General features: G+C 39.5%; 1 protein-coding gene across 2 annotated transcripts; it reads right to left on the reverse strand.

Moving 5' to 3' along the window:
• Nucleotides 1-735: 735 nt before the first annotated feature.
• NUDT19 (nudix hydrolase 19) lies at nt 736-6,504 on the reverse strand. Of its 2 annotated transcripts, none has more exons than XM_052797230.1 (3): nt 5,632-6,494; nt 3,237-3,444; nt 736-2,134 (listed from the first exon to the last, which is right to left on the reverse strand). In XM_052797230.1, the coding sequence occupies exons 1-3, from the start codon at nt 6,331-6,333 to the stop codon at nt 1,908-1,910; spliced, it is 1,137 nt and encodes a 378-aa protein (XP_052653190.1). In that variant the 5' UTR covers nt 6,334-6,494; the 3' UTR covers nt 736-1,907. The 2 variants fall into 2 exon arrangements, with proteins under 2 accessions (XP_052653190.1, XP_052653192.1); XM_052797232.1 differs by having other exon boundaries at nt 2,032-2,134; nt 3,147-3,444; nt 5,632-6,504.
• Nucleotides 6,505-13,308: the final 6,804 nt, after the last annotated feature.

Consider the following 13,308-nt stretch of genomic DNA (forward strand, 5'->3'; position numbering starts at 1 on the left):
GTTCTGATTCTATTGCCAATTATCACAGGGTATTTTTTTAAGCGTCTGTCTGCAGGAACAGAATAGAGTAGTTTACTATTGTTGCCACACAACTAGTTTTGCAAGTGTTTCTCTGTCCCCCTTTCCTGGGCTGACAGAATAACCTTAACTTGCTGCATTATTGTCTACCAGCTCAAAATAAGGAATCTTGGTTCTACACAGAAGGTGAAAGAGAGCCCAACCATCACAAGAGCTTTATCAATGCTGTATCTTGTTAGATTTGTGTATCTTCTCATTGTAACTTGTAAAACAGCCTAGCAATTACTCAGATGACTTATTTTGCCCATTATGAATAAATAACTGAATCATTTTGAAGCCAAGATATTTGTTACTATAGACACCACAAATATGATCATAGGCATGCCTTTCCCTCTTGTCTTCCTAGTACTACAGTGGTCAGTGTTAATGTCAAAAAGCTAAAAATCATGTAAGACAGCAATACAGGTACTTCCTTTGCTTCCTCTACTCTCCATTTTAATTTTCATGTTGTCTTCATGTTCAGAAGAGTTAGAATATTCTGAAGGCGATACTATACTGCATAATATACAGTATACATAATATACTGCTTCACATGATCCATGTTTAGCAGAGGTATACAAATTTCAACAAGGTCTGCAAAACCAAGTATAGTCTGAGCATGTTCAGAGACAAGACACACTTTTTTCCAATCCAAATGAAAGCTACAAACCAATTCAATTTAATTGAATTAATTTAATTTCAATTTAATGAAAATACTGCAGAAGATTTTAATTTAAATACAGAACAAAAGCTGAAACAAAGCTTTCTGAACAACTTTACTGGCTAGTCTCATGTCATCATTCATTCTTCTTCCAGATAAAGAAGAATTTACATCACTGAACCATTTACTCCACTTTTTGCACAAAAAAGACAAACCCAACCAAAAATCCAAAACAAAAAAAGCAAGTAGCAATCCTTCCTCTGAAGTTCTTAAATCTCAGATATATTTAGTAAAGTAGTTGAGAAGCAGAATGTGGGATGTTGAAATATGGAAGTGGGTATTTCCCAGGTAGTACATTATTCCCTGAAGTTGTTGGTATCTTTTTGGAGCCAAACAATTTATTTTCCTATTTTTTAAATTGCTAACAACTTGAAGATAAAAATTATCATGAATAAAAAGTGGAGAATGCACTCAATCTGAGAGATTACTTAGTTTGTCTAAATTATCTCTACATTTGAAAATTGTAAAGTTTTGAATAGATTACCATTTGTAGAAAGAATTTAGGTATATTGAATATAAACATTAATTTTATAATAATTTAAGTTAATTTTAGCTAATAAATACATATATACACATACACTGGTTTTCCCAAAAATGGAAGAGAGAATAGACTGGGAGATGTCAGCAGATATGGAATGGGAGATTTCATTCATTCCTAGACACACATTACAGTTGTCTAATGGGTAACTTTGGGAAGCATGGTAAAAGAATTGATCAACTCAAAACATACTTGTTCTGAACATTATGTATACTTAAATTTTCAGTGAGAAAAGGACCTGTCTGACCCAACAGACCAGTGTTGCAGCATATTCTGCAATTAGTATGTAAGTAGAATAAGGTGGTAATGGCTCAGTATAATTACCATCAAATTGCATTTAAATTAATCAATAATTAAGTTGATGGTTATGTTAAATTTTCAGTAGCCTCTAAACATTGTAACTGGCACAACTGTGCTGTTGCAAAGACTCAAAGAATTAGGTACACAGAATCTGGAAAAACACGCACACAGAAAATGCTTTGGCAGGACAAAGGAATATTTTCCTGACTATTTGGCAATAGTTAGAAAGGACCAAAACCACAGTGAATATGTATGTAACTAAAAATATTGTAGCTTTAATTCAAACGGATACTATAATCTGCTATTATAATCTGAACAACCCAAGTTTATCATCAATGGATTAATATGTTTATATTTTGCTTGAATATTAACATAGACAGCAAGATTGTTGATGTTTTTTATTACTATCCTGTGAAATACACTACCCTCTTTCATAACATCTTCAACCTTCTTATCCGTTGACATGATTGTTTTCTTTTCTCCTGTGTAATCTGGATCTTCTGGATATAACTCATCTCCTGGGGGCAGAAAAAAGTTTTAGTTATACATTGCCTACCTTATTTTTCAGCCTTTTGATTGAGTGACACTAGCAGTTTTAATATTTATCAGGACATGAAACTCAGTGGGAATGTATTTTACAATACAAAAGCAAATTGCCTCTAAATATCTTCAGATTTAAAGATACAGCCATAAATTTCTGAAGTATCTGTCAGTGACGCTGTAGTGCACATTTGAGGTGTTGATTTGAATGTTCACGTGTTCCTGATAATACTAATACGTGATTATAATCACAACCTGGTCAGAGATGAGTTTATATAATAGGCGGAGAACAAGACAAATACTTTTCCAAGTGTATAAAGATAGGCAACAGTAGGACTAAGAATAGAAACTGTTCGGTTTTGTTGAAGAAAACAGTGTTTTGCCATATAAATGCATGTTACTCTTGTGCAAGAGTGCTAATATACCACCAATACAGTAGTTCTAGAGGTCAGTTGTGACCAAAAAAAGACAGGAGAAAGCATAATGAAAATCAAATAAAGAAGCAGAACATAACAAATAGTAGATGCAACTTTTCTTAAGGAGAAGGCAAGAATGTACCTGATTATGAAATGAGAGAGACTTAAGTAGGAGAAAGGGCAGGAGGAAAATTAATTAGTGCATCTTTTTACGTCACTGCCCTATCACTACAATTGTGAAAACTGATACTGCAGCTGTGCTTGATCCACTTGCCCTTACAAACAGATAACTGAAGTAAATGAGAATTCCCACTGAAAAGGACTAAATAGGAGGAGTTCTAATACATCCTTCAGATTTAAAAAAAAAAAAAGTTGAAATGCTAGAATCTCCTTATAAATAAATATATTTATGGCAACCATGTGAGACAATGAGATGATGAGTAAGTACAAAAATAACTATGCTGTCTGATTCAGTAGCTTGTCTCTGACAGTAGCCAATCAACTGGATCAAAGAAGGAAGCCAAACAGTAGAAAAAGCATGCAGTAACTTGACTTAAAAGAATGTTTTCCTTACAGTTATAGACTGGTTTATGTCATGTGGCTTGAGTATGTAGCAATTTCCAAGCTTTTATACATTTAAAAGAACCTTCATCTGTTTTCTTACCTGGCAATAGCTCAATGTCGCCATCTGAAGCAGTTAACATCACAGGCATCCAACGTTCACATCCCTCCAGAGCTCGATCAGAGCTGAACTTGTGTAACTCATGGAATGAAGAGAAGTTGCACAGCCTACACAGTTCATAGAACTGAGGTGGAGGAAACCATATTTCTTGAGATTTAAAGCGTTCAATGGCTTCTGGAGGTGATGACCACTGTAAGATGAAAACAAGCCTTGAAATAATAGTTTCATCAGCAGATTGAAAGTATCAGTAACTGTAAAAGCCATTAGCAAGGAAGTCTTTACAGAAGAAGAGCTTGAAACAGTCCAAATTTTCTAAACAAATAAAAACTATGTATAAACTATACCAAAATTAGAACAAAAATAAATTTTTAAAAATTGAGAAAAAACATAATAGTGTCATGGTTTAACCCCAGCCAGCACCTAAACACCACATAGCTGCTCGCTCACTCCTCCTCCCTCCCAGTGGGACGGGGAGGAGAATGGCGGGGGCGGAGCAGAAAGGAAGTAAAACTTGTGGGCTGAGATAACAGTTTAATAACTAAAATAAAATATAACAATGATAAAATACAATAATTGTAATGAAAGGGAATATAACAAAAGAAAAAAAAAAAGAGAAATAAAATCCAAGAAGAGACAAGTGATGCACAATGCAGTTGCTGACCACCTGCTGACTGATGCCTGAGCAGCGATTCGCCCCTCCTGGCCAACTCCCCCCAGTTTATATACTGAGCATGACATTCTACGGTATGGAATATCCCTTTGGCTAGTCTGGGTCAGCTGTCCTGGCCATGTTCCCTCCCAGCTTCTTGTGCGCCTGCTTGCTGGCAAAGCGTGGGAAACTGAAAAATCCTTACCTTAAGTGCTATGTAGCAACAGCTAAAACATCAGTGTGTTACCAACACTATTCTCACACTAAATCCAAAACACACTGTACCAGCTACTAGGAAGAAAATTAACTCTGTCCCAGCTGAAACCAGGACATAAAGTAATGTATAAAAATTACTTTTTCTTATAAAAATCAGTAAGTTTTTATTTTACATGTAGGCATGCCAAGGTTGGAAGCTAAAACTGTGTCTGGTTTAGGGGCCTGACTAAAAGTCTACGGAAAGAAGAGAAAACCTTAATATGAACTCCATTAACAGAGGTTGCTACTGATGCTTCAAGAATTAAAAGTACCTCTAAACATCTGCTTCCTGTACACATTGTTTTCAGAGCATGAACACCCTGCTATTTGTGCTTAAACACTGTGGTGTTCTGCATGTTTACACTATTAGTAATCCTGATTTCATCTCGCATGGTGAATTTGATAATATAAATGTGTGCATAAACATCTGCAGTAGATTTATGCTGTTAACACAATTATAACAAACATGAACTCTTTTGAAGATAAGATCTCGGGTATTTTTAAATTTCTGTAGCAGGATCTGTTCAAAAAATAAATATTGAAATGTCAGTAATACCAAAATTGTTAGGTAAACTTTTACAGGACCATCTGGTTTCTCGTGTACTTCTAACTTGCTTTCAAGCTTCTCAGAATTCTAGAAAAACTTAGACCCTAATGTATCTGACCCTGTTTCTTCATTAAGTTTTTTACTCTTTTACCCCCTCCAATTAAAAAAAGAAAGAAATAAAAAAAAAAATCAATATAGCCTCCAAAATGGTTTTAATAACACACTATTTCAACAAGTTTGTATGTTACTTAAAATATTCCAAATAACTCTACAAAAGACAGAAATTACTAGCAGCTCTTGCAGCCCTGGAAGACCCTGTACATACCACGTGGATCTGGCCAAGCATACTGAATGTTAAGGGTGCAATGACCATACTCCATCGGTGCTGCATGAATGAATGTATAAAAAGTGATTACTTTGAAAGATAACTGTCATCCAAGGTGAAAACGATCAGATGTGACGCACGTCCTACGCCATAAAACTTGATGTAAAATGACATTCCAGAAACACCCTCTTCTGCCAGCAGTTAGTTACGGCTGCAGGTTTGATTAAAGGGGGCAGCGGCAGTTACTGATTGGAAGGAGAGATGTACGAGGGAGAGGATGACCGCGAAGACGAAAGCTCCCTTCCCTTTTCTCACGTCTTAGGGAGCGTTATCGGGACGGCTAGAGCACTAGGCCTGCGTTCGACAGTTTAATCTGTACGGGAACAGGCCCAGCCGTTTCTCGGAGGCCGGGGGGGTGAAGGGGAGGGAGAGCTGCGTGGGGCAGAAGCAGGGTCCCTCGTGCTTGTTGCCATCGGAGTGCTCGCCCGGGCGGCGCGGCATGGCATGGCATGGCATGGCATGGCATGGCATGGCATGGCATGCCCAGGAGCGCGGCGAAGCCCGGGCACTTGCTCCTGCGCCAGCCGGCGGCCGCTCTTACCAGGAAGGCTGTCACCTCTCGGTCGTCCTGCGAGGTGAGGGGCGGCCGCCGCTCCAGGCAGCACAGGTAGAAAGCCGCGTCGTAGCGCCGGGCGCCGCGACCAGTCCTGCCGACAGGCGTCAGCCAGTTGCTCCACTCCTGCAGCGCCCAGATGTTGGGGACGCAGCCCAGGTGCCGGCACAGCTGCAAGAAGCAGGCCGGGTCCTCCTGCACCCGGCGCCGCCACTCGCTCAGCTCCGCGGCGGGGGGCAAGCGCGCCGCTGGCAGCGGGGGGGCCGGCCCGCTGCCCGCCGCCGGCCCGCGCCCCGGCACCAGCAGCAGGATTCCCGCCTCCTCGAAAGTTTCCCTGATGGCGCAGATGCGGAAGGCGACTTCGCCCGGCAGCGGCGAGCCCAGCTGCACCCGGTCGGTGGCGAAGAGCGGGGCCCGGCAGCTGCCCGGAGGCGGCGGCCGCACGAGGCCCAGCCCGCACTGAGGCGAGGCGGGCAGCAGCCCCAGCCAGTCAGCGGAGAAATCCGCCGCCTCCACCAGGCCCCCCGGGAAGACGTGGGCGCTGGGCGCGAAGCCGCTGCGGGAGCTCCGCTGCAGCAGCAGCAGCTCATAGTCAAAGGGGCCGAGCGGGGAGCGCGGCGGCCGGGCCGGCGCGCCCGCCGCTAGCAGCAGCGTGGCCGCTTCCCTCCAGTGCCGAAGCCGCGAGTTCATCTTGAGGGGAGGGGGAGGAGGAGGCGGCCGTGGCCGCGGCCGCGATCGGGCTGCGGGGCCGCCCGGGCACCACCGCCGCCTGGGCTCCGGGAGGAGCCACTGCAACCGTAGGCAGCGGGCGGGAAAGCCCGGCCGGCCGCGGCGGCGGCGGTGGTCAGCGCGCACCTCCGCCGAGTGAACGCCTGGCCCGCCCAGAGACGGGGCGGGGTGGAGGCCTGTCACGAACAGTAATGCCTCAGTCCCCATCAGCCTTAAGCCGGTAAGTAGTGTCCTCAGAGGGCAAAAGCTTAAGGAAATACAGAGGGTTTACAGGCACAGGCCCAATGGCTGCGAGAAACGAGGCGATGGCTTTCAATTTACCTGAAGAACTATGGCTTGGAGTAGTCTGCGGTTCCTGAGTTTTCATAGCACCGCGTGTATTTACGGCATGACAACATGTAAATGTCGAATAGCTGCCTTGGGCCCCGAAGCCTTACCAAGTACTGCTGAAGGGGCTGTAGTTACAGCCCCAGGAATCGGCACAGGGTCTGGAACCAAGGACTCTGATCTGTCATCATAATACTGCTGCTGACCTGCCAGCTGGCCTCAGAGAAATCTCCTTATCTCAATTCCACATCAAGGCATATTGATAACAAACATCATTTTAGGTCTTTAATTAAACATGTCGTGCTCCAAGTTGTTTGAATTTGTTCTAGTAGACTTCAAAGGGGAGGAGTATGTAGAATTTAAATTAATTTTTATTACAGAGCTCTTCTGTTTTGAGGCTTTTAAGTACCTTGTTACCCGAAAAAAAAAGATACATTCAGGCAAGATAGCAAAACCTTGAAAAAGTCCTTTGAACAGACATTTCACTTTAGGAAACATTTTGTTTTACTTCGTTACTTTAGCATTTGATTTTGATTCCTCAATCATAGACTGTTTTTTTGAATTTGTAAGGAGTTTCAGCAGAAGAAAGCTGATGGCACAGGTTGAGAAATTTTGTAAGAATGTTCTTTGCATGTAACAAGGAGAATCCTCCTCCTATTCATAATCCTTCTCTTGCTAGATTCTGCTTGGCAAATGCCCACATACCTGCACGTGCCTCTGACAACTTCTCCATTTCGTTTTCTATTTGTGCATGTACTTAATGCCTGTGAGATGTGGCTCACCGTAACTGAAATGATGTTCAGAGTCAATTAAACCAGTGGGATCCCGGAACACGTCAATCGACAAAACCAAAAATTCAGTCAAGATCTACACAGACACAGCTGGGCCATAAGTTCATCCTGACGCAAGGCTGCAGTCAGCAGAGAACAGGTCAGCCAGCCAGCTGATGATAGGAAAACAGGCAGAACACCAGCTGCAGTATAGCCAGACAGTATACAAGTCTGCCCTCCTTTCCTTCCTCATGACCAAATATACAAGCAAAACCAGGACATCTTCTAACTCTAGCTTCCTTTTTCATACTAATTTAATCATTATTACTTATCAGTGATTACCATCTCAGGCAATGAAAGCATGAAGTCCTCTAGTGTGCCTGTTTCCTAGTAGAAGGCATTTTGAACCTAAAGTCAAGATGTTCACCTCATTTGTTTGCCTTTTAAACTCTTAGTATAGTTGCCTATTTTACTGTGTTAAGTATACATCTTGTTAGGAATGTGCTTTGTCTAAAAGCTGCTTTACTGGTGAAATATTAATAAACTACTGAGGTTTTTCAAGATTTAACATCCATTGAGCTTGATGGCTGATCAAGAAGATTTAGGGTCCATTATGTCAGATCATTTCAGCATAAAGGCATTTTAAGTAGAAAGTACTCATGTACCAATAACGAACAGCGTCATTTTCAAATCAGTTGTAATACCAGCACATATACAAAACTGTCTTACTATAGCAAAAATGCAATGTCTGATATCCCTGGAACATTATTTCAGAACATCTTCAAGAAAATCTGGTAATAGACAATAGTGCAGATTATGTTGTTATCTTAAGTTTCTAAATGGAATGTTTTTGTATTTTTTTTTTTACCTAGCACAGTTTAAAGTCTCACAAGTGCTAGTATGTAAAGCAGGAATATCCTGGAAAACAATTCCTCTGGTTTCACTGGTATCCACTGGTATTTAGCAGATCTAATTTCATAGGCATTCTTGCATGGGCAGTGGAAATAGAACGTGTGGCTGGCATATTCACTGCTGTTTGCAACCTCAAACACATACAGAATACCAGGACAGTTGGTAGAGAAATAGTTGTGTGGTTATAGCATTGTTCATGCCTGTTTTCAGCACCCGAAGCAGTCCTTTGGGACCAAAGACAGACAAGTGCACGTTAAGGCAAACACAATTCTCCAGTTGCGGCATTTTTCCACACAGTCCTGGGGTATGTAAGGCACCTCTTCCCCCCAAGAAGGATGACATTCCTTACCCGAGGGTCAGCATATTCACTCTATTGATGGCAATTTTGTAACTTCCTTTCAGTATTGTCTTACAAAGAGTAGTTCAATATATGTTCATGACAAAGCTGAAGCCATCTCATGCAAAATTCTAGGACCATATGAGCATATGTGTCTTTAATTGACCCAGTTATTGGGACTGGAGATGGCAGGACGTTCTAAGGATGAACACTCAGAAACTGAGTGGTTTTGGCACTCAGAAACTCTGAGCAAAGATCAAGGGTGCAAAGGGATGTTTTACCCCCTTCCAGTTCCCTACTAAGAAAGGCAAAAGCTAAGCGCTATTAATGTGCACGTATCTGCTCTCTCAAAGCTATAGCTAACTTGCTGGAGATGGCTCAAATGAGTATGGAAAATGTCTTAAAGCCAACTAGATGCAAGGTTATCTACAAAGCATGATTAATTTCTTCATGTCCAGCTTAGATGAGTTTTTTCTTCAATATACTCTGCTAAAATGCAGAGCTTATCTCACTTGTACTTAAATTTTGTATAGCATTATGAGTGATTCAGAAAGAATGGAAAATCTGAGAAAATCTGTTGCTCAGGATTGCCAATCCTAAACCAAGCATACTAGTTTATTCCATTCCTGTAGCGTAAGAGTTCCAGCACAAGGGCATTCTACATTCAGATGGGCTCCGGCATTATGCTTCAAGGACCAGTATGTAGGCTGGGAATACAGGAGACTTTAGTTTGGAGAAGTCTCCCCATAGCAGGAATTGGCTAGAGATATGTGTGACACTCAGTAAGATTTAAGAGAGAGGGCTGGAGAGTCAGAGGTCCCCTCCAGATTTAAATTATTTTTTAAAAAGTATTTTTGCTAAAAAATTAAGAATTTGCTTCTTGTATGCCATAACATACAATTGTTAACCTAATGGACCCCAAATACTTCTGTATTTCAGGTTGTTTTCAAAAACAGGTTGTGCTGTATTGAAAAATAAACCCTTCTGAAGTGATGCAAAAGTTACATCACATGAAACACTGTTAAGATTATTGCACTGATAATAATTCTTTGTGAGATCATATTTCAGCAATGTGGAGGCTAATTCAACATTTTTCTCTCCAGTTACTGCTTATGAGAAAAAGAAAACATTAGTTTGTTTAAAGAAAAAAAGATTCAGGTCACTAGATACATAGAAATTATTCTAAAATTAGTTTTCTGGGGTTTTTTTTGTGTGTGATTAGAATACTTGGCAGTAGAACGACTTAATTCCTTTTTGTCACATCATTGCATAAATTATTTTGCACATATAGATCAGTGCAGATCACATCACTGTAATAATTAATTTCAGATGAAAAACAAGGTCCACCATTACTTCACAATTTGGCTTACATGCTATCATCTTGTGAGTTGGATGATTACACTATGTCAGTTCTTGGTTTAATTTATATGCATCTGGTAAAAGCTTTGTCCCCATGCAGATGTAGTATCTACTCTGTCAAACAAATTGTTACAACCTCAAGTATCAAAAAGTAAAGAGATTTTACTGAGCATGTCTACTACATGTTAAACTGGCTTATTTCAAAATTACATTCTAAAGCTTTTAGATTGTTTAGCTCATATAATATCAATGAATAGGCAGGCTTAACAAATAATATAAAAGGTAAATAGATTATTCACTGTATAGTTTTCCAAGTATTGGGTCCAAAATGTGAATAAATGTCAAATCTAGGAAATGTGGGTTTATAATTATAGCACCATTATGTAGATTGACTGAAAGTAATAATAATAAAAATATAGCTACCTTTATACAAAACATTATTGCAACAAATCAAAGCAGATCAGAAAACTAGGTTACAGATAGTATTAACAACTGGAAATGTTCTACTTCCAACGGAAGCATAAAGGATTACATGTTTTATGCAAACTGAAATCATGGTTCTAATACTGCAGCTTTTAATTACACGAACAGGCTTCACATGTAATTTCTCACTAAACTGAGTGATGGCTTATGCAAGTAATGATTGAGACCACTCCCTCTAGGACCCAGAACTCAAATGTGTATTTATATATAAAGTTACACATGCAATTAGCATATTAGATTAAGTTGCTAAGAGAGTATCATGTTTGGTGTGTCAGGTATTCCTCAGTCATTTTATATGGTATAAATAGTTAAATATTTTCTTTTGTCTTCTTTTCTCATTTCCACCTTTCTCAATTGTTTTTCTCCCAAGGTTTACGCTATTTATGTATAGATTCTTCCAAGATCATACAAAGGAATTGCATTTGAATTTTTAAATAATTTTTTTTTTTTCTCAACACAATTATACCTGGCTGTATGACCTGACTTTTACTATTCTTACAAAAACCCCATGATTTTTGAAGTAATGTTTTAGGCAATGTAATTCCTTAATGCTGTGACACATCAATGAGTTCGACTGTGTATGTTCTTTGAACATTTGTGTGCAAGAGACAGACTTGACTGATCATAGACTTCAGTGATTAACGCATAGTGGAAAACTGACCAAAATAACAGAGCACACATTTATACTATGATTGTGACTTCCATTTCTGGGCACTTGAATTAGAACTAGCTTTTAGAGAATTTGTTAGTTTGTTTAATTTGGTGGAGATGTTATTAGTAAGTTATGTGATAAATAATGTCATGCAATGCAGTGTAAATAAAAGAGAACATACAGTTCAATCAAACAAAACAAAACAAAACAACCCCACCTGACCCCGTGGAGGCTCAAGAAGTCGATTTCTGACACTTAGGAAAACCACAGTAGATATTCTAACAAAATTACTGGAACTGAGCAATAAACATAATTGCTTTTGCTAACTAGCCTCTGTGGGTGACAGATTTTCAGATATGCTATATTTGTATTGGCCTATATGGCTTGTAGTCACATTGCTTCCAGCATGAAATGCTTGTGCTTGCCTGTGTGAGAAGATGCAGAAGAGCGTTCATGCTGGTTAAATGCCATGTGCCTTTTCACCTTTCCACAGGTTTAATCAGTGGTAGCTGATTAAGCTACATTTCCAACTGCATCACGATACTGTAGCAGCAAGCTGTCAGGGTGGATGACAGCATCCAGCCTTCTGGGACCACCTGCTTCCAACAGAAAGTCCTTGTAGTATGAAACAGAGAGAAAAAAGGGTCGTCTTTTGAAAAAATGGTATCGACATGTAGCAAATCAAAATATTTTTACTCTTATTCTGTATTGAGTTAATCAGGGAGTGGGTAGTCAGTTCCACTAAGGGATATTTTATATTCTTTGTCCCACTGGATATAAGATACTACCTTCTTAGAGAGAAGCTATAGTTCAACGTTGTGATGCTGTTGTATCATATTTAACAAAAAGCATACTTTGCTAACATAGGATGAAGACATTCTTACTACATACATCCACCAGCTTCCTTTTCTTGTTCTTCCTTCAACACATGCAGATGATATTATATGAGACATTCTTTTCTAATGCCACTTTTATTGTATGCTTACCATAGCAAATACTGCTCACGTGTAGACTACTATTTTGTCCAGATCTCTTCCTGCATTAAAAGACTTACATAATCGTATTGAGAGAAAGCACTTAGAGATCTGTAATTCACTGGTCTTACTGAATGACTTTTTACATAATGAAAATCTGTGAAGGGTAAATATGTTGACTAGGAGTTCCATTAGCACTTAAATATAAGACATTTCTGAAAAATGTACGTGAACACCACAAAGCTTATAAGAGAAAGAAAAGCAAGCCCATAACCAATCCTTTCAGACTACAAACAATAAGCACATGTCTAATTTTTAATCTGAAAGCTAATGAAATCAGTCATTTGGTCAGTTTTTAAACTGCTTTCATGTAAAAAATATTTTCATATATACATGAAGAATTTTGAAACTAATTTTATTTCATATTCATAATGCTCAAGTTTGATGTTACATTGTTTGCAACATAAGGAGAATCGCTTTACTTATGATTCTGTGTTCATTTAATTAGTAAACAGCATAGAACACTTTTGTGGTGATAGACTGGAAGTTCTGGAATAAAATTACAAATTGCTGCATTTAACAGACTCAGTTCTGATAGTTTGATACAATTTTTGATCATTGTTGCTATCAATACCACAGGACCAAATTTCACACTCCTTACTAAGGTTATGTATATCTTTTGCTAAAGTAAATGTAAGCTTTGCTGGCTGAAAGGGGGCAGTTTGGATCCTAACACAGTGAGGATCTAATAGGTTAGTCTAGTCTAATAGGTTCTCTAGTTTTCAATTGCCCAAGCCAATGGTTCCATACTTTATTCAACAACGCTGAACAAGCAGTGCTGAAGGCAACGTCATCCTTGTTATCCTAAATGTTATCATACCTGTTTCCTAAGGCAGAGATTTCTTGACTTTTCAGACTGCGGATTCCCTTGCAGTATAAATTAAGATATATCGCTATATTCAACTTTTGGGACCTTGAGAAGGGTGCATTTCTGTAAAGAAAACTGTAATGAGAGGGCTTAGCATGTTACTTTTATTCCTGTGGTTGAAATTGGAACTTTTTGTTTAGAAGAGCTTACTGACAAGCTGTATTAATATTCCAGTTTTTGTTTGGTTTTAATTA

The sequence above is a fragment of the Harpia harpyja genome, chromosome 9 (genome assembly GCF_026419915.1).
Source record: "Harpia harpyja isolate bHarHar1 chromosome 9, bHarHar1 primary haplotype, whole genome shotgun sequence".
NCBI classification, from domain to species: domain Eukaryota; kingdom Metazoa; phylum Chordata; class Aves; order Accipitriformes; family Accipitridae; genus Harpia; species Harpia harpyja.

What these genes read in the sequence shown, in the direction of transcription:
- NUDT19 (XM_052797230.1), bottom strand. Translation starts at nt 6,333, where the DNA reads ATGAACTCGCGGCTTCGGCACTGGAGGGAAGCGGCCACGCTGCTGCTA. An exon ending in GAGAGGTGACAGCCTTCCTG is followed by an intron (nt 3,445 to 5,631) that starts GTAAGAGCGGCC and finishes TTCATCTTACAG; the next exon opens with TGGTCATCACCTCCAGAAGC. An exon ending in CGACATTGAGCTATTGCCAG is followed by an intron (nt 2,135 to 3,236) that starts GTAAGAAAACAG and finishes TTCTGCCCCCAG; the next exon opens with GAGATGAGTTATATCCAGAA.